Source organism: Manduca sexta, unplaced genomic scaffold (genome assembly GCF_014839805.1).
Source record: "Manduca sexta isolate Smith_Timp_Sample1 unplaced genomic scaffold, JHU_Msex_v1.0 HiC_scaffold_1504, whole genome shotgun sequence".
Taxonomy (NCBI): domain Eukaryota; kingdom Metazoa; phylum Arthropoda; class Insecta; order Lepidoptera; family Sphingidae; genus Manduca; species Manduca sexta.
Window position 1 is genome coordinate 1 of NW_023592375.1, and position 27976 is coordinate 27976.

Sequence of the window (27976 nt, forward strand, 5' to 3'; positions counted from 1 at the left end):
ATGACAACGCAATGCTCACACCAACAAAATAAAAAAATATAGGTAGCACCAAGTTTTAATTGTACGTATTTAGGCGTCATAATATAAAAAAATATATACGGATATAGGTTTATCGTTTAATTAGATTGTATTTGATTTCTTCTATGTTTTTCTTTATGTTTATTAGATAGATACAAATGAGTTATATGGTAACAATCCATATAACTCATTTGTATATGTCAAAAAATATTTCTGATTGGTTCATTTTCGAGAAAGATCGAAAAAAGCGATTGAGTTCGTTTATTGAAAATGGCGGTTTTTAATTTTGTGTGTAAATCAAAATAATACAAGATTAGTTTTACATAACCAAGTTTTTTTTGGTCTATCGGTATTCGGTAACACGTAGGTACTTGACATATTTATAAAATAAAGCATACAAAATTCTAAATCAATAATACTTATATTCGAAAAATACTGATTATTGAGTAAAAATAAATTCTCTCAGCCATTACAATGATATCTTATCTAAGCACATATTTATTTTAATTTTTTCTGATAAATATTGGTACATGTAGGTAATTGCAGTCTTTGGAACTTGCTGTTTCACTTGTCACATTTGCTCCGTTGCGCCTGCGCAGTGTTTTTAAATAATCCACGTGAGTCCGAAATAACTAAGTTCTAATGGAAAATATTCCATTACACTCCAAGAATCAAGTCTAGTGAAGTTTTGTATAAATAACACGTATTATTATGACTACTAATAAGATAACATGATTTGTATTGGTTTAATTTGTGCATGCCAATACCCAGTGCGTCCTACCTGTCATGACCTACGGTGCCGAGAGGTGGACTCTCACAGTACGGCTAATCAACCACTTCAAAGTCGCCCAGCGAGCTATAGAATGTGCTATTATCTGATTTTCTCTGAAGGATAAACTTCGTTACGAGGGTAATCGTCAGAGAACCAAAGTCACCGATATATCACACAAGATTAGTAAGCTGAAGTGGCAGTGCGCAAGTCATATCTGTCGAAGAACCGACAACTGATGGGGTAAACAAGTTCTTGAATGGAGACTACAGCTCGGCAAACGTAGTGTCGGACACTCTCCATCTACATAATCTCCATCTTGGTGGAATGACGATCTGCGAAAAGTCGCTGGCAAAAGCTTGACGGGACAAAGATATAAGCTGATGATGATGTTGAATACGAAATCAAAATTATAATAGAGTATACAGAACAGAGTAAAATATAAAAAACCTTTTATAGTTGACGATATTTTTTATTGCACTTCGAACATAAAATTTAAGAGTTGTTTCTAATCCAGTTAGCGAAGCGTGAGACACGGGCGTTGACACCAGGGAAACGAGCCAAAGCGCATTCTTCTCCCCAGGAGCACACTCCAACTACGACACCGTTGTGGTAGAGAGGACCACCGGAGTCACCCTGGCACTGATCGCGACCGCCGACGTCGAGCCAGCCGGAGCACAACATGTTGTCAGTGACGCTGCGACCAATACTGGCGTAGCGAGACCTACACGTAGCCTGGTTCACAGTCCAAACCTGAACGTGGCGCAGTTGCTCCGATGAAGGACCACCGCTCTGAAGTAAAAGGAGTATTTATAAACATATAGATCAAATATACATAATTCTGTGGCAAATATGTTATTTGGTCGGTATTTTGATAATTTGCTGTTTTAAATACAAACAAATTTCAACGAAGAAAATTACCCTGATGGCACCCCATCCGGCGGCCCAGACAACTTGGTTGTCACCGACGTTGTAGTTGGCGCCAGCAATTCTGGCGGGTTGTGCAGCGTTGTTGAAGGCAATGTTGCTGGTGGTGCGCATAATAGCGATATCGTTATCAAGAGTTCTCCTGTTAAAATTAGGGTGGATTCTGACTCTGTTCAAGTTGTGGACGGCACCGCCGCTGTTCGCGTAAGTCGAACCAGATCGAACACGCCATCTGTTCACTGCGTCTCCACTGTGAATAGAATAAAGCATTAGGCTTCCTATTTACTACTCGAAATCTCTATTATACCTCAATGATTCAATTTATATACTTACTGGGGCAATGAGCAGCGGTGAGGACATTTCTGTTATTAAGAATGATACCACCGCAGGCTTGGAAGAAAGTGTTTCCATTCCTGGAGAACAGCAGAGCAACAATGGTGGGATACTGCTGAATAGTGGTAGTAGAACCGCCACCCACGATCCTCTGAGGGTTTGCCGGGACAGCTATAACATATTATTTATATTATAATTTCATGTTTAATCTATTGCCAGTCCAGGTTTAATCGGTTGGATTTCGTCTTATCCCATTTTAACGGTGATGTGCGTGTATTAGCTTACATAACTATTGCGATCATATACAAGAAAGACTTGGAAAAAAAAATTTAAGATGTACTGAACAATTGATGACAAAAAGTATGCCCGGAGTTACTTTCTGCCTTTCTTCTTCGAGTAGTCATCACTTAAGTAGCTAATGAAAGGCTGGTAGGTTAGCTAGGTTAAGGCTCATGTCCTCGCCGGTGAGGATCGCGTCGCGTTATCCTTTTATTTCTCTCTACCTGTCAGCCCGACCTGATTTCTTCGGTTTGTACCTTGCATTCATTATAAATTTTATCCCAAAAAAAATGTCCATAGTTATAATATAAGTAATTTATATTGTTGTTTATAAATAATAATAATTATTATTGTACATTGTTTTGCCGTATCATAAGTGCAACTTTATTCGCCTACGTGATATATAAAGTATTTTATATATTTTTTTTTATTTTATGGTTACGTTAAGGTGGATATAATAATATTATATTTTATTTAAAAACTATACATATTAATTTGTAATAAACTTACCCGCTACGGCTGCGAAGCCCAGAGCCAGTAAAGCGAGGAAGAGACGCATGGTTGCAGTTTGACAACTGTTACTGTTACATCTTACCTTGTAGTATTTATAAGGATAACAATCACAGTGATTAAATCAAATCAGTAGATTTATTTGTTATTCGCTTATTATATGAATTATCAAAAAGATAAAGCTATACCTTTGTTTGGCATTATCTTCCAGATGTTGCTTGTGGTGAGCCGGTCTGTTAGTTTATCTGCTAGCCTGTTCTAATACTGAGGTAGCTAAAGCTCGATGGAGATTGTTGTCCTTTCAAAAAAAGGGGAGGATGTCAATTCGACGTATAGGTTTTTTTTTATATATCACATAACTCGGTAATGTATTAATCGATTTTAAGAATTATTTTTTTATTCGGAAAAAATTACCTCCAGATGTTTGATTGGTCTCATATGTTTTTTTCAAAATCGCTTTAATAGTTTGGTTTTAAATAAAATTACTACACTATTAATTTTATGTCTTCCAAGTAAACGAAATTGCCAATTTTTCTTTCTGGTCACATTTTAAGTTATGTTTTTGCATTAGGTTTGGTAGGATCTAAATCTTACAATGAATTCGAATATGAAGAAAAGTATCGGAAGAAATTTGAGACGAATCAATTAAGGCCAAATTTAAAATTGTGACGAATCATTCGTCCGGGTACAGTGTGTTAGTAGGTCCCACTGGGTACCTCTGACCACTGCTTAGTCGGAACGTCGGTGCCACGTGCCTCGTCTCCGCGGTTTACGAAGGTGAGACGCAAGTCAGGTAATATTAGTCTGCAGATTGGGATGGTTTGCGCAACTATTTCGCTTCAATCACTTGGCGGCAACACTGCTTTGGGGCCAATGATCTTTCTGCGCATGCTCACGAGATCAGACTGGGAATGGAATACTACATTCCTTCCTCTAAAATCGTTGGAAATATCCGAGGACGCCTCTGTTTCAATCGCGAGTACGCGGATGCTGTCGGTTTAAAGAAGGCCGTGTATCGTGGTTGTATCGGGGGTCGCGTCATGGGATCCTAACCTGAATGCTCTCAAGGCATCCTACAACCATACCATGAAAGCCTGCAAGAAGTCCTAAGTTAAAGTGGATAATCAGTAGCTAGGATTAGACGTGGGTTGGCAAAGCAGCCGACGAATAGTTGCATATATTCGAAATTTGCCTAGGCCGTCCAATTCAATTTCTGCCAACCGTCTTTGCGACCGCTGTGATATTAGCTAAACTCTTTGCGGCCAACTCTTGGCTCGATGACTACAGCATTCTGCCATCCACACTTCCTGGATTATGGATTCGTTATGCCCGAGGTTCGCATAAGGCAGTGTAATATGCGGTGAGATCTGCAGTTTGTAGATGTCAATAAAGCTAGTGATCCCGATGGTGTTTCAGCTTTGGTTCTCAAAAGTGTGCCGCTGAGTTGTTTCCCGTGCTAACGCGTGGTAGACACTAGCCTACTGCGGGTTGACAGACTTCACATTCCTTCAAAAATCTTATGGAGAACTTCTTTGGTATGTAGTTTTCCTTTACCATTAAGACAAGCAATCATTCAGAAGGTATACACATATAACTTTTTAGAAGAGTTAGACTATCGAGTCCTTAAATTTGAACCTGCAGGCTTTCTACCTTGGCAATCCGTTTCATACCCAACTACGCTATCATCGCTTCACTATCATTGTAAATACTTATTATTAACCGATAATTTATTAGTCATTAGTGTGATAATAATGTCAAAAATATATATTTGTAAACATTTTGTAGAATAATCGAAACTTCTGTCGTTAAAAATACGGATTTGTTTTCTGGATATGCCGCTCTTTTCCCCGACCAAGCAGCAGGAAGTAACAGTTTTAAATCTCTATGTAAGTATCGAGGTTCATGTTCCACTCCAATTTTATTTTTAGTGAGTCGATTTGTTTATAATACTAGTTATTGCTCGCGGTTTCGCCAGCATGAAAAGCCTTTCTCTCCACAGAGGTCCCTAAAACACTGTAGTGATTCCTAGCACCACATGCCCGACACCAGTGTCATCAATTACCCATTAGAGAAATTTACCGGACTAAAAGCCTATCTACCGGTGTGCAAAATTTCATTCAAATCCGTTCAACTGTTTCTACGTTTTCTTTTAACAAATATCTAAACATTTTCACAAACTTTCGCTTTTATAATATTAGTTAAATAGATAAGATTTTATGTCGCTGATGATTCTGACGGGTAAGAAACCTGATGTTTATAGGCCCGTGCAGACTTTGAATCAATTTAACGGTTTAGATAAACAATTGATTAAAGCAACTTTATATAACGAAATATTAGCAGATATTTACCTCAATTATGTCATGTGTCGATTTAATAAAATTAATTCTGAAAATGTCGCTGAAACTTTTACATAAACTTATAGAACAATACATTAATTATAATTATGTAATTACAATTATTTAAAATCATTAGATATTTTAATAAATTAAGGCAGAATAAAAACCACTATACTAGAAGTAAGTTTTAAGACTTGGCAACCATAAATTATATACATTATCTATGAAGACAAAAGCCTGCATTGCTTATATTCCAGTACTTATTGCTATAGAAACCTACTATAGGATATTCAAGGCATAAAAAGCCCCCGTAAAAACCCAATGAGATTAAGAGTTATAAATATATTTTGTGTGCGCGTTGGGGATTATAAACGAAATACGTGTATACTGATAAATTGTTTTGTAATGCCCGTAAAATTATGGTTATTGTTCCATATTCAGTTTTGTCCACCTCGTGGGTTGACGGACGCTGCGCTTGCCAGTTCGTAGCCTGCAGGCTACGAACTGGCCGATGAGCAAGAAGATTCTGGAGTGGACTCCAGAATCTTCTTGCCCATAGGCTATCAGTTCTGCGAGCTATAAGCCCTGCCCACTGCTACTTTAGCTTGCTAATCCAATGGGCTATGTCAGTGACTTTCGATCTTCTGCGGATCTCTTCATTTCTATACAGCTTCTTCATTAGATAGACGCAATTTGTATGTATGTTATGTAGAAGTAGGTAGTTAATAGTTTAATTACATTTATTTCTTTTTGGTTCTCATTATTGAATACTGATTTTATAATTTTGTATGTAAATCAAAATAAGACACAATTAGTTTTAAATTACCAACACATTTTCTTTGGCCTGTCGGTAGCACTTACTTAACACATTCATAAAATAAAGCAAACAACATTTTAAATCAAAAATATACCCGAAAAAAATACTAATTATTAAGTACAAATAAATCTCAGCAATTGCAATGATACCTTCTTCTAAGAAACAGCCTTGAGAGGGAGGTTAAAAAGAGAATCCAGCTGGGCTGGGCCGCATTTGGCAAACTGCGTCGGGTTTTCTCGTCACTTCTACCACAATGTCTGAAAACGAAGGTTTTCAACCAGTGCGTCCTACCTGTCATGACCTACGGTGCCGAGACGTGGACGCTCACAGTACGGCTGGTCCACCAGCTCAAAGTCGCTCAGCGAGCTATGGAACGTGCTATGCTCGGAGTTTCTCTGAAGGATAAACTTCGTAACGAGGTCATTCGTCAGAGAACCAATGTCATCGACATAGCACACAGGATTAGCAAACTGAAGTGGCAGTGGGCAGGGCATATCTGTCGAAGAACCGATAACCGATGGGGTAAACGAGTTCTTGAGTGGAGACCACGGCTCGGCAAACGTAGTGTAGGACGCCCTCCAGCTAGGTGGAGTGACGATCTGCGAAAGGTCGCTGGTAAGAACTGGATGCGACAGGCCGAAGACAGGGTAAAATGGCGTATATTGAGGAGGCCTATGTCCAGCAGTGGACAAAGATATAGGCTGATGATGATGATGATGATGATGATGCTGATCCAGTTAGCAAAGCGTGAGACACGGACGTTGACACCAGGGAAGCGAGGCAAAGCGCATTCGTGACCCCAGGAGCACACTCCAACGACGACACCGTTGTGGAAGAGAGGACTGCCGGAATCACCATAGCACTGATCGCGACCACCGACGTCGAGCCAACCGGAGCACAACATGTTGTCGGTGATGATGCGGTCAATAGCGGCGAAGCGAGACCTGCACGTGGCCTGATTCACAGTCCAGACCTGGACGTGGCGCAGCTGTTCTGATCCAGGGCCTTCGTACTGAAATAATAGAAGTATTTAGAAACACATAGAACAAATAAACATAATTCTGAGGCAAAAAAAATATTTGGTTGGAGTTTTAGATTATTTGCTGTTGTTCTAAATACAGAACAAACTTCAACAACATTACCCAAATGGCACCCCATCCGGCGGCCCAGACGACTTGGTTGTCCCCGACCATGTAGTTGGGGCCAGCAATTTTGGCGGGTTGTGCAGCGTTGTTGAAGGCAATTGTGGTGGCGGTGCGCATAATGGCGATGTCGTAATCGCGGGTTCTTGGGTTGTAATTAGGGTGGATCAGGAAGCTGTTTACGTTGTGAACAACACCGCCGCTGTTCGCAAAAGTTGAACCAGATCGAACACGACACGTATTGACTGTCTCGTAGCTGCGATTAAAATAAACAATTAGGCTTCCTGTTTTATACCCGAAATCTCTTTTTTAACTGAATAATTAATTTATATACTTACTAGATGCAGTGAGCGGCAGTGAGGACATTTCGGCTATTGAGAATGGTACCACCGCACTCTTGGAAGAAACTGATTCCATTCCAGGAGAACAGCAGAGCAACAATGTTCGGATACTGCTCAATAGTGGTAATAGAACCACCCACGATCCTCTGAGGGTTTGCTGGGACAGCTGTAACATATTATTTAAATTGTAACATAAAAAAATCAAACCCAATACACTTATTTATTTTATTAAATCATTTAACGATTCCAGACGATATGTTTGTCACCTTGTCTATGAATCGTGTGTTTGACAAGTGCGCGTAGTGTTATCGGCTACTAAACGCGCGTTGTAGAGACTATTTAAAAATTATTGTTACACATGCTTCATAAATATGTTGGCGAACTATTTTTTCATTCAAATCCTAAAACTGTATTTAGGTCATATTCTATTTTTATGGTTATTTTGCTGATAGTTAATTTACTTGAGATAGTTAAGTTGAGATTGCTAGACTACCGTCTCAACGACCTTGATTCGACCTCCTGCGCCGAGCAAAGAGCGAGTCAATTCGTAATTAAAAAACAACTCTCGTGAGCCAATAAATTACGAAGGCTTGGTCGAGGGGAGAGTGTTACCCGTGATCAACTGAGACCGCTTTGCTGTCCTCATCGGGTCAATGAACAATTGACGGCAAAAAGCGTCTCATTCTAGTGCACGTGAGTTGTGATTTCATGAATTTGCGGGTTTGTACCGTTACGCCTCCTCCTCGCATCGTATTCCTCATTGCTGAGGGTCGTGATCTCCTGAACATGAAGTAATCTTTCTTTGATTAAGTTGTGCCACCTTATCCTATCTTTAGCTTTATGGAGCGCAACACGAAGTTTGGTGCCAAGCGTGGAGCGGATTTGGTCCGACCATCTGATGGGAACCCGACCTCTCAGACGTTTACCCTCGACTTCGCCAGCGATCATCAATTGTTCGAGATTATGTCCGTCCCTTTCTGGCTATGTGACCGAAAAACACCAATACACGGTGCAAACAGATGGTGGAAAACTGCCTGAACCAGTATAGAGGAGTCAAACTTCTCCCTAGGAAGCCTAGATGATTCTTTCACCTGTATTTGAGGATCAAACACTCAATCTTAAGTATTAGGATTTTGGACTATTAAAGTAGGTAAGTTGGATGAATTTGGTCAGACATCCTGTTTGGTTCAGTGTGTGTGTCAGCAACTTTATTCTCATAGAATTGTTTTTTTTTTTTGTACTTAACAATATTAAATTAATAAATTTCAAGAAGTAGCAAAGTAATAAACATGAGTAGTTCTCCATTATGATCATGGCCCATTCCCCGGCCTTATATTACTAGCAAGAACCCAGTTTGGTATTTGCGTTTCATTGTGTCAACATCATCACCATCATCAGCCCAATGCAGTCCATTATTGGACTTTATTAATAATTTAATAATAATCAGTATATAAATATAATATTATGTTAATTTCAGATCGATGTCTGCATTTTTTTATTTTATTACTTCCCATGGTAACACACACTACACCCATTACGGGGTAAGCGTTACGGTTATTTGTAATAAACTTACCCGTTACGGCTGCGATGCCCAGAGCTAGTAAAGCGAGGAAGAGATGCATGGTTGGTGTTTGGCAACTGTTGCTATTACATCTATCCCTGTAGTATTTATATGGAAAACGGTCACCGTCAGTATATAAAACAAGTAGATTTATTCATTCAATCATCATCATAAAGATAAGGATGTAGCATTGTTTGGCATTATCTATCAAATGTTGCTTCTGGTGAGCCGATGTGTTAGTTTATCTGATAGTCTTTTGTGATACTGAGGTGACTGAAGCTTGATGGAGATTGTTGTATTTTTATTGTGTTAAACTTCCCTTAAATTGCATGAAACTTTGTCAGACTTAGTGCTATGGAGCGTCTTCCATTACCGACGAAAAAACGGAGGAGGTTCTCAATTCGACACGTATTTTTTTTTATTTTAGACCATGCATACATTTTCAGAGAGTAGACCAATTTTGATAACGCCTTTTTTAATGGATAGGGTAAACTCTAAATTCTAAGGGTAAATTAATAAAAAATAGTAACTTTTTAACCAAAAATTAAATTGGGGAAAAACTGAAAAACGAAAACTAAAAAAATCTTTTTTATTAACCTTCATAACTAACTGCTTAAACTAAAATAAATAATACATAAATATTATTTTTGTGTTGTAAAATAATTTTGAAATTTACACAATCGTTTCGAATTAGTGACTAGTTTTTGTAACTGTGTTTGCATATTAGAGAAAATTAAATTAAATACTGACCAAGTACTAGTTGAAGCCTAAACATGAAAGAAGCAGTAATACTGTACTACTACTGAGATGGTTTTAGGCCCTTGTTTGCCACGTTGGGGCAGCGCGAGTTGACAGACATCACATTCCTTCAGAATTGTTATGGATTACTTCTTTGGTGTGCAGATTTCGTCGCGATTTTTCCTTAACAGTTAAGGCAAGCGATCATTCAAGGTATACATATAACTTTTTAGAAGGGTTGGACTGGCAAGCCCTTAAGTAGCAGTTTGAACCTGCAGTCTTTCAACCTCGGCAGTCCGTTTCACACTCAACTAAGCTATCGTTGCTTCACTATCATTGTAACTACTTATGAATTAACGATAAGTTGTAACTTATCGTTAATTATTAGTCTTTAGCGATAAACATATCAATGATATATTATTTTTAACGATTTCGTAGAATAACCGAAACTTCTATCGTAATCCGAATATGCCGCTTTTCCCCCGACCAAGCGACAGGAAAGGTAAAACATTTAGGTCTTTATGTAAGTAAGTATCGAAGTTCATGTTGCACTCCAGATTCACTCCTAATTATAATACTAGTTGTAGCTCGCGGTTTCGCCAGGATGAAAAGCCCTTCTCGCCACAAAGGTCCCTAAAACACTGTAGTGATTCCTAGCGCCACATGACCGACGCCAACGTCATTATTCTCCCATTGTATAAAATTACCGGGTATAACAGGTAGGAACTGCAGTCTTATGGAGTACAAGAGTTTCAAGAACTCGTTTTACAACGAATAGCCTGAGTGATATCGTCCTCTGGGTCTGTTAAAGCATTTGATTTGTTCAGCTTTGTTTATATGACGCTCAACTGAAGTTAAAGTTATATTTCAATATTAACCAATCAATGTTCGGGCGCACACTCCGAGAACTGATTCTAGTAAAGTTTTTTAATAAATATATTTTTCATACCCTCAATAACACATGTTATTGAGGTTACTAACAAGATAACATTATGATTTGTATTAGTTTGGTTTGTGCAGGCCAATATTGTAGGAAGTAAATTTAAAAATATAATACACATCAAATGAAGTACATATAAGTGTTCGCAGTTCACAATAGAACACATTGTATATCCCAAACAAATTTTCGCAAAAATATTACAAATAAACCTTTTGTAGTAGACGATATTTTTTAATTACATTTCGACCAGAACATTTAAGCGTTGTTGGTGATCCAGTTAGAGAAACGTGCGACACGGGCGTTAATACCAGGAAAGTTGGGCGTAGCGCATTTGTGTCCCCAGGAGCACACTCCAACGACGACACCGTTGTGGTAGAGAGGACCGCCGGAGTCACCCTGGCACTGGTCGCGACCGCCGACGTCGAGCCAGCCGGAGCACATCATGCTGTCGGAGAGAATGACACCAATAGTGGCGTAGCGAGCCCTGCACGTGACCATTTTCACATTCCAGAGCTGGACGTGGCGCAGCTGTTCCGATCCAGGACCTTTGTACTGAAATAATAGGAGTATTTAGGATAAATAAACATAATTCTGTGGCAAACACAATACAAACAAATTTCAACAAAGAAAATTACCTCGATGGCACCCCATCCGGCGGCCCATAAAACTTCATTGTCACGGACGATGTAGTTGGGGCCAGCAATTCTTGCGGGTTGTGCGACGTTGTTGAAGGCAATTGTGGTGGCGGTCTGCATAATGGCGATGTCGTTATTAAGAGTTCTTGGGTTGTAGTTAGGGTAGACCCTGGAGCGGTTGAAGTTGTGAACGATGCCACCGCTGTTCGCAAAAGTCGAACCAATTCGTACACGCCATCTATTGACTGGTTCGTTGCTGCGATTAGAATAAACAATTAGGCTTCCTGTTTAATACCCGAAATCTCTTTTTTATTTGAATGATTAATCTATATACTTACTAGGCGCAGTGACCAGCAGTGAGGATACTTCTGTTATTAAGAATGGTACCACCGCAATTTTGGTAGAAACTGTTTCCATCCCAGGAGTACAGCATAGCAACAATCGTGGGATACTGGATCAATAGTAGTAGTAGAACCACCCACGATCCTCTGAGGGTTTGCTGGGACAGCTATAACATATTATTTAAATTGTAAAATAAAGAAATTAAACCCCATACCCCTACTTATTTTCTTAAATCGTTCATCGATATAAGGTTTTATGTTTATCGGTGATAAATTACCTTTGCCTATAAATCGTGTGTTTGAAAAGTGCGCGTAGTTTTGTCGGTTTCTGAACGCTCGTTATCAAAATTTTAATTATTACTACATATGCTTTATAAATATGTCGCCGTTTTTAATAAATTAATAACTATTTTTCCATTTCAACCTCAAAATTGTAGAAGGTCGTATCCTATTTATTGGTTATTTTAGTGATACTTAATATTCTTGTTAAGATTGCAACACTACTTTGTCAACGACCTCGGTTCGACCTCTTGTCAACTCGTTATAAAAATAACTCCTCATGAGCCAATAAATTATGAAGGCCAAGGACCCTACAATTTTAGCCGTGATCAGCTGGGCCCGGTTTGCTGTCATCAACAGGTCAGTGAACCGTTCACGTCAGAGAGCGTTTCGTGCTAGTGCACGTGAGTTGTAATTTCATGAATTCTCTGGTTTATTCCGTTGGGACTCAATGGTCCAGTAGTAGTTATCCGTCCTTGTCCTTCGTTATAGGGTGAACTCATCAGGAATCCTTCGTGGAAGTTGGCAGGCGAACACTCGCCGTCCTGCCGATCTAGCAGATTGGCTATTGCTTCCCGGTATGTTACTTCTACTACGAGCCTAGCGCAACAGTTACAACTATTGTTAGTAGGACGTATTTTGTACTAATCTGGAATACTGGCCTTACTCCAGGAGGTTTTTCCTCAAAATGTCCATCCTCGAAACATACTTTTATCCTCTTAATTTTTTTCCGTCGTGGGTAGACAGAAAACTGCCTGAACCAGTAGAGAGAAGGCAAAGTTCCCCAGGTGTTTTTTTTAGTATCGGACCCCCCAATGATCACCGGGGGAAACCTGCGAATGGTATACTGGAATCGCCCGGCTTAGCGACGGCAGGACCCTGCAGAAATCCTGGGAGTGGGATCCCCACCTTCCTTCTTCACATTTCTTTCCTCAACTATCCAGTTGAGGAAAGAAATGTGAAGGAAGGACACAGAACTATCTTAGGATGGGGGGAGGTTAAAGGCCAGGAAATAAGGATAAGCCTCAATGTGAATTGGCAACCATGAGGTGTACACACATAACCGTGCGCCTATGGGCGCGACAAATGTCCCCCTGTGTATTGTGAAAAGTATATAAATATAATGTCAATTTCAGATCAATCTGTGCGTTGTTCTATTTTATTACTTCCCATAGTAACACGCTATAACCATCACGGGTTAATCATGTAACAAAATTATAATTTCATGGTTACGCCGGACATGATATTATATTTTATATAAAAACTATGCATACTTATTTGTAATAAACTTACCCGCTACGGCTGCGAAGCCCAGAGCCAGTAAAGCGAGAAAGAGACGCATGGTTGCTGTTTGACAACTGTTACTGTGACACCTTTCCTTGTAATATTTATAAGGAAAACAATCACAGCGATTAAATCAAATCAGTAGATTTATTTGTAATTCGCCTATGACATGAATTATCACAAAGATAAGGCGGTAACATTGTTTGACATTATCTTACCCGATGTTGCTTGTGGTGAGCCGATTTGTTAAATTATCTGCTAGTCTCTTGTGATACTGAGGTGACTGAAGCTTGATGGAGATTATTGTCCTTATATTGTGTTAAACTTACCCTAACTTGCATGAAACTTTGTCAGACTTAGTGCTTTGGAGCGTCTTCCATTGTTTTATTCTCAATCATTTTTAAATTTTGTTTCTGTGTTTGCATGTTAGAGTAAATTGAATTAAAAGCTGGCCTAGTAATATTGGAGCCGTAACATGAAATAATACCATCGCTGTTCATTTTAGCGCATCATTCCACCTTTATATATTTGTTATAGTGTTCAAGTGATGATTTTAGTTTTGCAAAATCGCGGATGGTAGATGTTTTAAAATCTCATGTGTGTTATACTTGGTGTCCTTCGGATTAAAAGACATACAGAAGGATGTCCCTGAAAGTTTACAAAGCATAGAAGATGCACCGGTTCTGAATCGGACCAATTTCGATCACCCACAACTTTGAATCTACTTGAACTTATGTATAGCTAGTAAAAGCCTTTTCTTATTACGAATTTTTCAATTTCTTCTAAAAAAAATATTTTTTTAAATGACATAGTCAATGAATCATCAAAATTATTTTGTTCTTGTAGCTGAATCACAAAGTAAATGTGTATTAGACGAACAAGATAAAAACAAAAATCTTCACATTAACATATAGAATGGAAGACAAAATTATTAATACAGAAACATTCAGACATAACATAAGGAACCCAAGATGAAGATGAAGTATTGTTACTTAAGGGCTTTCAACTTAATAACCGATAATGTGTTTGTGACATATAACTTATTCGAAGAATTAAACTGGCAAGCCTGAAGACCTTAAGGATTGAACCTGCTGGCTTTCGACCTCGGCAGTCTGTTTCACACCCAACTACGCTATCGTCGCTTCACTATCATTGTAACTACCAATTAATAAACGATCACTTATAAGTCATTGATGATAAACATGTCAATGATATATATTTTAACAATTTCGTAGAATAATCGAAACTTCTATCGTTAAGGATTTGTTTTTCGGATATGCCGCTTTTTCCCGACCAAGCAGCAAGGCAGGTAATGATTTTAACACTTTATGTAAATATCGAAGTTCATGTTCCACTCCAGCTTAACTCCTAGTGGATCGATTAATTTGTAATACTAGGTGTTGCTCGCGGTTTCGCCTGCGTGAAAAGCCCTTCCGGCTATGGGAGCATCCAACACACCATATAAGTTTTGGAGACTGTTGTTATAAGTAATAACCATATTAGAAGCTTCTTTATGTCAGACGTACATTTCGCACCACTCGCTATCAAATTTTTATGAGTAATAATTTCGTTCATATTTTTAGTATTTATATGTTTAAAATAACTCAACAATCACTTAATAAACACAATATACTTAAAAATGTATCAATGTATCAATCAAAATAAATAATATGTTTTGCCAATTAAGAATCAAAATATTACCACAAAAAGAAATACTAAAAATTATTATAATTATTTAAAACCATTAGATATTTGTAATAGTTTAAAAGATTATTCATTTAAATAACGAATATTACGCAGAATAAAAGCCACTATACCTGAGGTAAGTTTAAAAGCCTAAATTTTATATATTATTTATGGAGACTGAAGCCTGAAATATATTCCAGTACTTATTGCTATAGAAACCTACTATAGCTATACATGTGACGTAGCATTTGAACCGTATTTTATCTACGAATGTGAAAGAGAAAAAAATATTGAGGCTCAAAAGCCCCGAAAAAACCAAACGAGATTGAAAGTGATAAATATATTTCGTGTGTGTGTTAGGTATTATAAACGAAATGCGTGCATACTGATACGGTGTGGGTGTGGTGGTGTGTTTGTAGGTGCGCTGGAGGCGAACCGGTGCAGTTACACATAACGCGGGATTTTTTATATTTCAAAGAAAATTGTTTTGTACCAAATTTTTTGACCGTAAAATTATGGTTATTGTTCCATATTCAGTTGTTTGTACTTAAATAAATAATTTTAGGGCAAGCTAGGCTTTTGGGCTTCTATGAAAGAACCGCCGCTGATTACAGTGCATCCAAACGCACAGTGTCGGCAATTTCATAGATTTCGTTGGCTTTGTTCAGCATTGTGTATGTTACGCTTAACTGAAGTAAAGTTGTATCTCAATAGTAACCGATCAATGTTCGGACGCTCTGTGCGTCCTCATCGTATTGTTTGTGAATACGGATGCAAGCTTTCGATACGCGTGTTATGTGTGTGATTTTAAATTGCCCGCAATACATTCACATGTATGTGCGTGAAGTGTCTGTGTGTGTCTGTCCGACTCACACGTCAACAGAATCAAAAAATATAGCACCATGTTTTGATTGCATCTATGTACCTATCTGTCACTTAAATTATGATAATATAAAAAATGAATATACTGTGAGTATTGGTGAGAATATTATACAGCTTTAAAAATAAACTATTTTTCGGATTTTAACGCGGTTTTTTATATAATAAGTTTTTATGGAAGTACGTTTCAGGATATAGCCAATCTTGTCGCTGACTTCCCTTACATAATATGGTAAAACAACCGGTACACGTTCAACTGTGGCTAAAACACTCTGAAGTTGTTTTCTGTGACAGCAGTGTGGACTTTGGAGCTTGTTGTCTCGCAGTAGTTGCTTGACATGTTGCAGTTCAGCGGCCAGGTGTTTCTCGTCACCGATTCCTTGTGCCGTCTGAAACAAAGATTTGCCCACGGTAGGTTAACTGTTTTGGATGGTGATGAGATTCACCGTTCAGATATTTATTACTATGGGTCTGTTTCCGATACACAATATGACTTAAGGTCTGATTAGTATTACCGATGATTAAAACATCCAAAAAGGCTAGAGATTTATTGTGTTCTAACTCCATATTAAATTGGATTTTACTATTGATGGAGTTAAGGTAATTTAAAAATGCAGTTACTTCGTCGGATGGTAAAATTGTGAATGTATCATCTACGTACCGTTTGTAAAACCTTGGAAAGACCGGGGCTGTGGTCAGGGATGTCTACTCGAAGTCTTCCATAAATATATCGGCGACTACCGGAGATACAGGGAGCCCATCGCTACCCCCTCTACTTGTACATAGAACTGATCATTCCACAACATATAGCTAGATGTAAGACTATGTTGGAATAGTTCTGCATATTCCACAGGAATGTTATGTTCTGCTTACTTCTTAGATACAATTCTGATCCAATCTTGTACTGGTAAGCTCGTGAAGAGAGACTGGACACCAAAACTGACCATTGTTTCATTGTCAGCTAGATTTAGGTGTTTAAAGTCGCTGACAAATTGGTATGAATTCTTTAAGATGCTTTATTGTTTCCTCTAAGTGGTGAAAGCACTTTTGCCAATTTACCACAAAGGCCGTAAAGTCTTCGAAACGTCGACAGAAAATTAAACTATAAAAATGCGATAAAATCTGAAAAATAGTTTAATTTTAATTCTAACATTCGCGTAAACATAAGAAATCACTGTACAGCTTTATAAGAAGCATAGACGAAATTTTTATAAAAGGTAGTTAATCGTTTAATTAGTTTTATTTGTCATTGGTTTTCATTACTGAATGCTGACTTTATAATTTCTTGGGTAAATCAAAATAACACGCGATTAGTTTAAAATTATCAAAACATTTTCTTTGGTCTATCGGTAGTACTTACCTAACATATTTATGAAATAAAACAAACAGCATTTTAAATCAAAAATGTAACGGAAGAAATATTAATTATCATGTAAAAATAAATTCTCAGCAATTATCTATCTGATATCAGGTATCACTGTAATTGAGAAATAAAAATTGTCTAGATATAAAAATGTATACATATTTTTTATTTTTTTTCTGGTAAATTAAAAATAGTGCAAATATTTACAAGATACATGTAATTTCAAAGACTTTGGAAATTGCTGTTTTTATTTTTCACATTAACTTCAATGCGCCTGCGCTGTGTATTTAAAGAACCCACGTGAATCCGAAATAATGAAATTCTATAGGTTATGGTCCAACGCCCCAGTGGTAAAATTTTGTAATAAGTACAACGTGTTATTCAGACTACTAATTAATACACTACTACATTACGATTTACTGTAGGAGGTAAATAAAAAAAATAAAACGCACATCGAAAGAAGTTTGAGTATTCATAGTTCACAATGGAAAATATTGTATATCTCAAACAACTTTCCACCAAAATGGAAAAAAAAAAACTTTTTGTAGTAGACGATATTTTTTTTAATCATTGTACTGCAATCAGAAAATTTAAGCGTTGTTCCTGATCCAGTTAGCGAAGCGTGAGACACGTGCGTTGATACCAGGTAAGTTAGGCAAAGCGCATTCGTGTCCCCAAGAGCACACTCCAACGACGACACCGTTGTGGTATAGAGGACCACCGGAGTCACCCTGGCACTGGTCGCGACCGCCGACGTCGAGCCAGCCGGAGCACAACATGCTGTCGGAGAGAATGGCACCAACAGCGGCGTAGCGAGCCCTGCACGTGACCATGTTCACAGTCCAGACCTGGACGTGGCGCAGACGTTCCGATCCAGGACCTTGGTACTGAAATAATACGAGTATTTACAAACATATAGAACATATAAACCTAATTCTATGGCAAAAAAATTATTTGATTGGTGTTTAATATTACTTGCTGTTGTTTTGAATACAACCAAATATCAAGAAAGAAAATTACCCAGAGGGCACCCCATCCGGCGGCCCAGACAACTTGGTTATCACCGACGATGTAGTTGGGGCCAGCAATTCTGGCGGGCTGTGCGGCGTTGTTGAAGGAAATTATGCTGGCGGTGCGCATAATAGCGATGTCGTTGTTAAGAGTTCTTGGGTTGTACTTAGGGTAGATCCTGTAGCTGTTGACGTTATGAACAACACCTCCGCTGTTCGCGAAAGTCGAACCAGTTCGTATACGCCATCTGTTGACTGGCTCGTTGCTGCGATTAGAATAAAAAATTAAGCTTCCTGTTTTATATCTGGAATCTCTTTATACCTTAATGATTTAATTTATATACTTACTAGGGGCAGTGAGCTGCAGTAAGGATAGTTCTGTTATTGAGAATAGTACCACCGCAGTGTTGGTGGAAAGTGTTTCCTTCCCAGGAGAACAGCACAGCAACAATGGTAGGATACTGCTGAATAGTGGTAGGAGAACCACCCACGATTCTCTGAGGGTTTGCTGGGACAGCTATAATATATTATTTAAATTTTATCATCATAAATTTCAATCCTCCGTCCCTTCAGATGGAGGAATGGAGATTTGGATCCCTCTTTTTATTTTATTAAATCATTCATCGATTTAAAGCGATACCTTTACCTATAAATCGTATGTTTGACAAGTGCGCGTAGTGTTGTTGGTTTCTGAACGCTCGTTGTCGAAATTTTACTGATTACTACATAATTGTATTAAATTCTATAATAAAATTCCTCTTGAAATAACCAATCTGCCCGGCTACAAATTTAAGTGTCATGTTAAGCGCGAATTAATGTCAAAGGGGTATTATAATGTAAAGGATTACCTCGATGATCAGACGGTTTGGAAAAACAGTCCTGCACACCCTGTCCAACCCTATGTTAACGCCAATATTAGAAATTAACTACATAAACGTCTCATGTGTACCTTTTTACAATTTTGACATTATACTGGGTAACAGTTTTAAATTTCCGTGACATATTTTATTTTATATTGACTCATTGAATTACCAATTTATAATAGACGACCGACCGATTATTTTGTTGCACCAGCCTTAAAATTTATAATCTAAATTATATTGACCGAGATCCATGTCAAAATATGAAATGAAAATATTATGTTTGTAAATGTTGGCGTATGCACGCTGGGGCCTTATTCTCTATCCCACACGTTATTTTGACAGTGTGTAACAAGCACGTAACACAACGCATCATGTTTAGGACTATAGAAATTTGGCTTACAGAATACCATTCCACGCACCTTTCTCGAAGATAACATGACACGGCCGCGTTACGCGTTTACACTATCATACAGAATAAGGGCCCTGTACACTGTTTCATAGTTGTTATAATTTTTTATTTCAGGATTGCCAACAAAGTTTACAATATCACAAACATTAAACATAATAATAACAATCAGAACATAAAACTTATAGCAACTCAGACTACAGGCAACCACAACATGCATAATACTATTTTAGAATATTATTACTTGATTAAACATTATAAGGAACTAAGTATACAAAAAAAGATAGATTTATCAGAATGTTAGGGCCCCAGTTAATCAATTTCACCTAAAAGACTTTGCCTAAATGCGTACAGCGGATCATGAAATATGTCAAGCTTAGTAATTTTCTTCGAGAGCTGATTATACAATGTAGACAGTCGAGGTATGGGGGAGAGTTTACCTATATTGGTTCTACATCGGCGGACATGAAGAGTAGGAGGAAGTTTGCGAGGTGGACGCAAAGGGACATTAAGAGCGAATTTGCTTAACGTTATTTAATAACAATATTATAAAAGAATGGACAATTGATGACAAAAAATAAAGCCCGGAGTTTCTTTCTGTCTTTCTTCTTCGGGTAGTCATCGCTTAGGTAGTTAGTGAAAGGCTGATAGGTTAGCTAGGTTAGGGCTTTTATTGTCCTCACCGGTGAGGATCGCGACGCGTTTCTCCCTTATTGCTTTTTTAAAAATGCATATATACATCATTTTATTTCTTCTTCCCTGCAGTGGCGAAGGGTGAAATTTTTCTAAAGGTAACCCGGTGTAAAAAATAGGCGTCAGTTAAGATATCGGGGCAATTTATCGGCAAAAAACTAAGAAAACGGATTAGTCTTGATTCGAAATCAACAAACGTTGACATACATACTAAATTACCTATTATGCGTAAATAATTGAAACATTCATAAAATCGAACAAAAAACGAAGATAATTCTCGATCCATTAATCAAAATATAAGTACTTACCTATTAATTAGTTATAACAGCAACAAAAGTAAGTATTAAAGTTGTAACCACACTACACTAAAAGTATGTTTATTTTCAAAATAAAACTATAAATGTAATAGAAATAGGTATCACGATCGCCAAACAGACCAACAGTTTAAGTCTACCTACATGATAAACTTATATAATTATCAATTTAAATTATAATCAAGAAAGGTTATTCGTTAACTTTTGATTGTATCGTGGTGCTACTTTTAATTCAGTATAATATCATATTATGTGCCTTCATAAAACACACAGCGTTGATTTGAAGAAGCTGTCTATGGTTATGCTTTGTCTATAGTTATATACCTGTATAATCTGTGGATTCTGTTTACTTACACCTTCTTCTCACCAGAGGCGCCACTGTCGTGACGCTTGTGGCGAGTTGACAGTTATTTGAATCATAGCGTTTGTGGTTTTGCTGTGTTTTGCCGCGAAGTTTCAGTGATAAAGTAATTGCAAACAACTTTATGTGCAAAATTAGTGCATCAAGTCCAAATTATTCATCATTTACTTCGGTAATTCTTTAGCATATTTTAAGATGAGTGATAATCGTGTTTATGACCAAGATAAGCCTGATTTTGTTGCTCCGGAGGGAGAGGGAACAAAACAGGGCTACGGGCTCGCGTGAAGATTTACACAGTTCATCTTCTTCCTCATCTTCGGAAGATGAGGAGGGTTTCGCTAGCCCACCGCCGAATAAGCGATCAAAACACGATCACCGACATAGCTCATCTACCGTCAATGATCCACGAATAGACGCATTAATGACTCAGGTAGCTTGTATATCAGATTATCTTACGAATTTACCGTACCATTTACATACTGCAAACCAACCTTCGAATAATTTAATAGGAACTCCATCAACATCACAAACACCTTTTTAAATAATCCTACTCAGACGGACGTTAGTTTGGGTGAAATTCACGTTGATTTTGATAGTAAGATGGTTATTCCTGTAGCCGATAAAGATCGTCTCAGGAATCTAGAACAGTTGCAAATGTTTGATTCACCGGCGTGGAAATCGATCCGTTATAAAAAGGCATTACAAACGTGTGTTGCTAGCCCAGGGTTTACAGCATTAAAAGTTAATGAGGAACTCTGTCATTTCAACAATCAGAAAGATTATTTGCAGTCCACAGAACAGGTGTTAGCAGGCTTGTCAAATTCTGTCTTGGAGCAACGGCAGCTATTACAAACAGGTCTTCAGAGTCTGGTAAATTGGGCTGCCGCTAACCCTGAAAATATAAATTCTAATACCTTGGTAGAAAAACTAACGGGTCTTTTTGGACCTAACTCAGAGAGTAATAAGAAGTGGGAGACTATAATGCAGGTTATTTGTGGTAAGCGGGGAGAATGTATACAGACTAGGCGTGATAGAATTTTAAAAGAGATAGCCAATCCCAATTTAAAAGCCACATTACAGAGAATCCCGCCAAGCTCTGAGTATTTATTTGGACGTGAGAAATTGTTGCCAGTCATACAGTCTTTGGGTGGTACACAGGTTTGGTTAAATACTCCAAGCTACATAAAAGAGGACAAACCATCAACATCTTCTTATTCTAACCGTGTTACACATAATAAGGATGTTAGGAAGAACAAATATCATGATAATAAGTTCCACCGCACTCCAAAGAATAAGCCAGATTTTAAGAAGAATCAGCCCTTTCGTCACAGTAAAAAAGGCTCAGAATACAAGCACAATCCAAAGACATCACAAAAGTGACTATCACTTCGAAGGGGTTGTTTAAGAAATCATTTAAAAGTTTGGAAGGAATTGGGCGCAGGCCCATTTATTCAAAAGATTATAACCTATGGCCGTATACCTTTCAAACGAAAACCCCCCTTGCAGTATCCATACAGCCATATACAAAGATCTTTAACAACCAAGACAACGGACCAAATGTCAGAGGTCATAATCAAATTAAAATCCCAGAATATTCTAGAGAAACCATTGGTAATAAATTCTGGTTTCTTTTCAAAAATGTTTTTGATTCAGAAGCCAGATGGGGGGGTACGTCCTATTTTCGACCTCCGGAACCTCAACAGTTATGTTGCTACAAAAAGATTCCAATTAATTTCTCAGGTGGACGTTATGGATTTCCTTCAAAGTCAGGATTGGTTAACGAAGATAGACCTTCAGCAGGCTTATTTTCATCTACCCATAGCGGAAACACACAGGCGTTTTCTGCGCGTCATATACAAGCAAGAAATCTTGCAATTAACAGCCTTACCTTTCGGTCTATCCTCTGCTCCTCAAATTTTTGCAGCCCTATCAAATTGGATTGCGGAAATCCTTCGGGCTCGAGGAATCAGGATTATAGTATATTTAGACGATTACCTTTTGGCCCACCAGAATTGTCTCAGCCTTACCAAACAGGTTACGGAAACCGTGACTCTCTTAGAGTCTCTAGGATGGCATATAAATTACCAAAATCAACACTAATCCCTACCCAGCAGTTAGAGTATCTGGGTCTCAGGTGGGATACTCAAGTCCAGACAGTAAACTTACCCTTCAAAAAAGTTCAGTCAATACAAAAGAGCATTCGGGGCATTTTAGAGGTAGAGAGTTGTACCTTAAGACAGGCTCAGAGCTTGCTAGGGCAACTAAATTTTGCCAACCATACAGTACCCAAGGGCCGTTTACATTGCCGCCAATTCCAGGTTTTTCTCAGACAGTTCAAACAGACCAGACCTCGGGAGAGAAGGCTACTAACCCCTGTGTGATACAAGACCTAAATTGGTGGCTGAAAGAGATAGAGCACAGTACGGTCTCTTCAAAGAAAGGAAATTACTCATTTCCTCACCACAGATGCATCGGATGCAGGCTGGGGTGCCCAACTAAATGGGGTGTTCTTGGCCAAGAGGTGGACATCACGCCAGCGGAACTGGCATTCCAACGTAAAGGAATTGTACGCAGTTTTTGCGGCCATAGAGAGTCGGCAGGTAAATTTATATCCTAGTGCAGTCAGACAATCGTACACTAGTGGCGTATATAAAAAATCAAGGTGGCACTCGCTCAATAGCACTGCTAAATCTCACAAGCAGGCTTCTGGAGCTAACCGAGCAGCTCAACATAACGCTGTCGGCATGTTACCTCCCGGGAGGCTAAACGGCATTGCAGACCGCCTGTCGAGGGGTCGGCCAGTACCCGAGTGGCACTTGTTACCCCAGGCCACGGAGGCCATATTCAGACAATGGGGAGTTCCGGATATAGACCTGTTCGCATCCGAAAGCACCGCCGTCGTTACCAGTTACGTCACGCTGGATTCACAAGATGGATCAGCAGTATACTGCGACGCATTCAGTCGCGAGTGGGACTACAATCTTGCTTGGGTGTTTCCACCACCCAATCTAATTCCCAGAGTTCTATCGCACCTCAATACCGCGAAGGGTCTTTACATAGTGATAGCACCCCAGTGGACCCAATGTTACTGGTTACCAGACCTACAAACTCGAGCAATAGAGGATCCAATAACCATATTGCACCTGCAGAGGGTACTCATAGATCAGACCACCAGGCAACCACCCACCCAGGTGGACAAGATACATCTCCAGGCTTGGAAGGTTGGGGGTGGTCGGAACACATCTCGCATTGGAGTGTAGATGAACAAAAATTATTAAATAGCAGCTGGCGTTCTTCAACTCTGGAAACATATAAGGCTCCGATTAAGCGCTGGCAATCCTGGTGTAAATCAAATGACACTAATGATAAATCTCCAAAGGGTGAAGATATTGCTCGATTTTTAGCAAACCTTTTTCTTAAAGAAAACCTAGCATTTAATACAATTCTTCTACACAAGTCAGCCATATTTACTCATTGTAGACCGTGGAAAGAAAATTATAATAAAAACTTTTTATTCAGCAAATATTAAAAGCCATATCGCTGGCTAGGATACCAACTAAAAAGACGCCTATCTGGGATACTAAAATATTATTTGACTGGCTGTTAGCTACTCCGCATTGTGAGACACTTTTGACATATCAAGGCGTACAGCTTTAATATTGCTTCTGGCATCTGGTCGCAGAATACATGACCTAACCTTGCTAGAGGTGACTGAGGAAAGTCTTGTTATTGAAAATGACAAGATTATTTTGTGGCCTAAATTTGGTTCAAAAACTGACACAGGAACACATCAACAATCAGGTTGGCTTTTGTTAAAGAACCAGAATGTTAATATTTGCCCAGTCCGACATGTCATGAAACTCTTAAAAATTTCCAAGAACCGTCGAGCCAGTGGTGGTAATATAATAAGCCTTTTATTTCCATTATGGGAGTCATTAAACCAGCTTCTAGGACAATTATAGCTGGATGGATCAGGTCCATTTTCAGGGAAGTTAAAATAGATGCACCCCTGGCAGCATTCGATCAGCAGTAGCATCAAAGAGTTGGGTAGAAGATAGACCTGTACAAGAAATATTAGACAGAGGTAATTGGAGGAGTATGTCAACATTCACCAATCATTATTGCCGCAGAGTACAAAGACGGAATGATCATTCTGAAGATTTGTTGCAGAGAACATTCTCAGTTATATAAACAATAGTTATTATTTTATTATTATTGTTATTTTTGTTTTGTTTTGTTTGATTATTTTACCTTATAATAAGGAATTGTTATTTTATTATTATCCTTTTGTTTTGTTTGATTATTTTACTTTATAATGAGAATAGAATTTATAACTGTGATCAAAATGATAGAATTATATGATTTTCATTTTTATATTTTCTACTTAAATAAAAAAAATATATATATATATATATATATATATATATATATATATATATACATAATTGTGGTAAATATAATAATCACATAGCGTTTGGGTATTTAATTTCTCCCTTCTCACCAGCAGATAACAAACAGGTCTTCAAATCAACGCTGTGTGTTTTATGAAGGCACATAATAGCACTGTTTTGCATTCCAACAAAACAGATATTATGTGTAGAATAAAACACACAGCGTTGCAGCAAGACTCTTGCAGGTGAGTGAAGACACGTATGATTCAAATAACTGTCAACTCGCCACAAGCGTCACGACAGTGGCGCCTCTGGTGAGAAGAAGGTGTAAGTAAACAGAATCCACAGATTATACAGGTATATAACTATAGACAAAGCATAACCATAGACAGCTTCTTCAAATCAACGCTGTGTGTTTTATTCTACACATAATATCTGTTTTGTTGGAATGCAAAACAGTGCTATTTATTTTCTTCTAACAAACATTTTGTGTCTAAAATCAAAACCTTTCAGATCTTCTTCAAACATTTTACCATCCAAATACTAATATGTGAAATCACCGACTAATAATATACTTACGTAAAGGTAGACATTAAACTGATCACAGGTAGTTATTTCCATTATAATACACTTTTATTTGTAGTTTCTAAATAAACAAAGCGCTGGTAACTAAATATCACATAACCTCAGCACATAATTATCAAAAAATAAAATGAATATGACAATTTACAAACACCGCAATTTAGTAGCATAATAAATTATGACGTTTGAAGGACGTAAAAAGCGACAACTATGCAAAGTCGGTTAACGTGAAGCCGAACTAGCTCGGGTTACCTTTGCCCATATCTTCCGCGCGATTTCGACAAACACTGGCATAGAAAGTCATAGAAAGTGCTGCCATCTATATTAAAAACATACTACGACATTAAGCCGCTTGACAGCGGGTTACCTTTGCCTGTGGCGTCACAATTTCACTTAGGTAACGGAATTTCTGGGGAACTAAATACAAGGTGCGCCATCTAACGTCATTTAAAATAAGTAATTGATATCGATTAAATTAACAAACAACGGGCTAATGGCCGATAGATGTCATTATTAAGTTATCATTAATTAATAATTTAAGCTATTATAATTATTGTCCATTGTCTGATATGTTTTAAATTTAAATTTACCTATTAAATATATTGTTTAGTATCACCGAAAACCTAAAAGGGAAGCCGGTGGGAATCGGCTTGTATGGACGCTTCGCCACTGCTTCCCTGCCAGCCCGACCTGGCTTCTTTGTTTACTAAGTATATTTTTCATTTATTTTATTTTCAATATAAATTGTCTTTGTTTATATAAGCTAATTTAATTAAGTAATAATTAAATATTCTCATGTACCTTGACTTATCATAAGTGCAACTATGTTCGCCTACGTGATGAATAAAGCATTTTTATTTTTTATTTTATAATATGCTTCATAAATATGTCGGCGTTTTTAATAAATTAATAAATATTATTTATTTGAATCTCAAAATAGTAGTAGGACGTGTTCTATTTATTGGTTATTTTGGTGACAGTTAATATTCTTGTTGGGATTGCAACACTACTTTGTCAATGACCTCGCCTCAATCTCTTGTCAACTCGTAATAAAAAAACACTCCTCATAAGCTAATAAATTACGAAGGCTTCGTCAAGAACTTTGCAGAGTGTTAGCCGTGATCAGCTAGGACCGCTTTACCTTCGTTTCCGGATCAGTGAACCGTTGAAAGTCAGAGAGTGTTTTGTCCTAGTGCACGTGAGTTGTTTTTTCATATAATCGCCGGTTTGTACCTTTAGGACACCTACTATATAGGGTAAATACATCAGGAATCTCCGTGGAAGTTCACAAGAAAACTTGTCGGTCTGCCGACCTTGCGGATTGTCTATTCGTTTTCGATATATTTCTTTTATTATGAGCCTAGCGTAACGGTTACAACTATTGTTAGTAGGACATATTTTGTACTAATCTGGAACACTGGCCTTATTCCAGGAGGTTTTTCTTTAGAGTGACCTAGAAACATACTTTTCTTCTCTTCATTTTTTTCTGTCATGGGCAAATGGAAAACTGCCTGAACGAGTAGAGAAGAGGCAAACTTCCCCCAGGTGTTATTTTTTCTAGTATCGGACCCCCCAAACAACACCTGTAGAAACTTGCGAACGGTATACTAGAATCCCCTCCGGCTTAGCGACTGTATGGCACTGGAAGAAAGTTGGGAAGGGATAGCTGGCGAAGAAAGTGTGGGGGAAGGATAAGAAACCGACTTAAGATTGAAGGAGGGGAGAAGGCCAGGAAATATTCGCGAGCTCTTATAGGCCTCAACGTGAATTAACAACCATGAGGTATACATACATAACCGTGTGCCTTGGACCGCGGCAAATTATATAAAAACAATATATATAATATTATTTCAATTTTAGATCAATCTGTGCATTGTTTAATTTATAACTTCCAATAGTAACACACACTATACCCATTACGGGTTAGACATGTAACAAAATTATAATTTCATGATTAAGTTACGGTGGACATTATATTATATTAATTTAAAAACTATGCATCTTTATTTGTAATAAACTTACCCGCTACGGCTGCGAAGCCCAGAGCCAGTAAAGCGAGGAAGAGACGCATGGTTGCTGTTTGACAACTGTTGCTGTTACATCTTACCTTGTAGTATTTATATGGAAAACAATCACAGTGATTAAAAAATCAGTAGATTGATAGATGTTATCCGCTTA

At 38.0% G+C, this 27976-nt stretch overlaps 4 protein-coding genes across 4 annotated transcripts; all 4 read right to left on the reverse strand.

The window, feature by feature from the left end:
• Positions 1–1240: 1240 nt before the first annotated feature.
• LOC119191421 (trypsin, alkaline A-like) lies at positions 1241–2900 on the reverse strand. Its single transcript, XM_037445330.1, has 4 exons — positions 2837–2900; positions 2044–2218; positions 1709–1964; positions 1241–1579 (listed from the first exon to the last, which is right to left on the reverse strand). Exons 1-4 carry the CDS (start codon positions 2883–2885, stop codon positions 1283–1285), a joined length of 777 nt encoding a protein of 258 aa, XP_037301227.1. The 5' UTR covers positions 2886–2900; the 3' UTR covers positions 1241–1282.
• Positions 2901–3675: 775 nt separating this feature from the next.
• Positions 3676–9100, reverse strand: LOC119191422 (trypsin, alkaline C-like). The gene is made up of 5 exons (XM_037445331.1): positions 9046–9100; positions 7470–7638; positions 7132–7387; positions 6691–7001; positions 3676–3826 (listed from the first exon to the last, which is right to left on the reverse strand). The coding sequence occupies exons 1-5, from the start codon at positions 9092–9094 to the stop codon at positions 3676–3678; spliced, it is 936 nt and encodes a 311-aa protein (XP_037301228.1). The 5' UTR covers positions 9095–9100.
• Positions 9101–10921: 1821 nt separating this feature from the next.
• Positions 10922–14271, reverse strand: LOC115449889 (trypsin, alkaline C-like). The gene is given in 5 exon segments (XM_030177778.2): positions 10922–11263; positions 11347–11602; positions 11685–11800; positions 11802–11854; positions 13260–14271. Coding segments are annotated over 5 exon segments (771 nt in total). The 5' UTR covers positions 13309–14271; the 3' UTR covers positions 10922–10966.
• A 3446-nt stretch (positions 14272–17717) lies between these two features.
• Positions 17718–27917, reverse strand: LOC119191419 (trypsin, alkaline B-like). The gene is made up of 4 exons (XM_037445328.1): positions 27821–27917; positions 18537–18705; positions 18199–18454; positions 17718–18065 (listed from the first exon to the last, which is right to left on the reverse strand). Exons 1-4 carry the CDS (start codon positions 27867–27869, stop codon positions 17769–17771), a joined length of 771 nt encoding a protein of 256 aa, XP_037301225.1. The 5' UTR covers positions 27870–27917; the 3' UTR covers positions 17718–17768.
• Between the last annotated feature and the right edge of the window lie 59 nt (positions 27918–27976).

Excerpts from the sequence above, each read along its gene's own strand:
- LOC119191421 (XM_037445330.1), bottom strand. The coding sequence starts at position 2,885 with ATGCGTCTCTTCCTCGCTTTACTGGCTCTGGGCTTCGCAGCCGTAGCG. Across the intron at positions 2,219-2,836 it reads GGGCTTCGCAGCCGTAGCGG|CTGTCCCGGCAAACCCTCAG; the intron begins GTAAGTTTATTA and ends AATATGTTATAG. Across the intron at positions 1,580-1,708 it reads CCGGATGGGGTGCCATCAGG|AGCGGTGGTCCTTCATCGGA; the intron begins GTAATTTTCTTC and ends CTTTTACTTCAG.
- LOC119191422 (XM_037445331.1), bottom strand. The coding sequence starts at position 9,094 with ATGCATCTCTTCCTCGCTTTACTAGCTCTGGGCATCGCAGCCGTAACG. Across the intron at positions 7,639-9,045 it reads GGGCATCGCAGCCGTAACGG|CTGTCCCAGCAAACCCTCAG; the intron begins GTAAGTTTATTA and ends AATATGTTACAG. Across the intron at positions 7,388-7,469 it reads ACTGCCGCTCACTGCATCTA|CTACGAGACAGTCAATACGT; the intron begins GTAAGTATATAA and ends TTTTAATCGCAG.
- LOC119191419 (XM_037445328.1), bottom strand. The coding sequence starts at position 27,869 with ATGCGTCTCTTCCTCGCTTTACTGGCTCTGGGCTTCGCAGCCGTAGCG. Across the intron at positions 18,706-27,820 it reads GGGCTTCGCAGCCGTAGCGG|CTGTCCCAGCAAACCCTCAG; the intron begins GTAAGTTTATTA and ends AATATATTATAG. Across the intron at positions 18,066-18,198 it reads CCGGATGGGGTGCCCTCTGG|TACCAAGGTCCTGGATCGGA; the intron begins GTAATTTTCTTT and ends GTATTATTTCAG.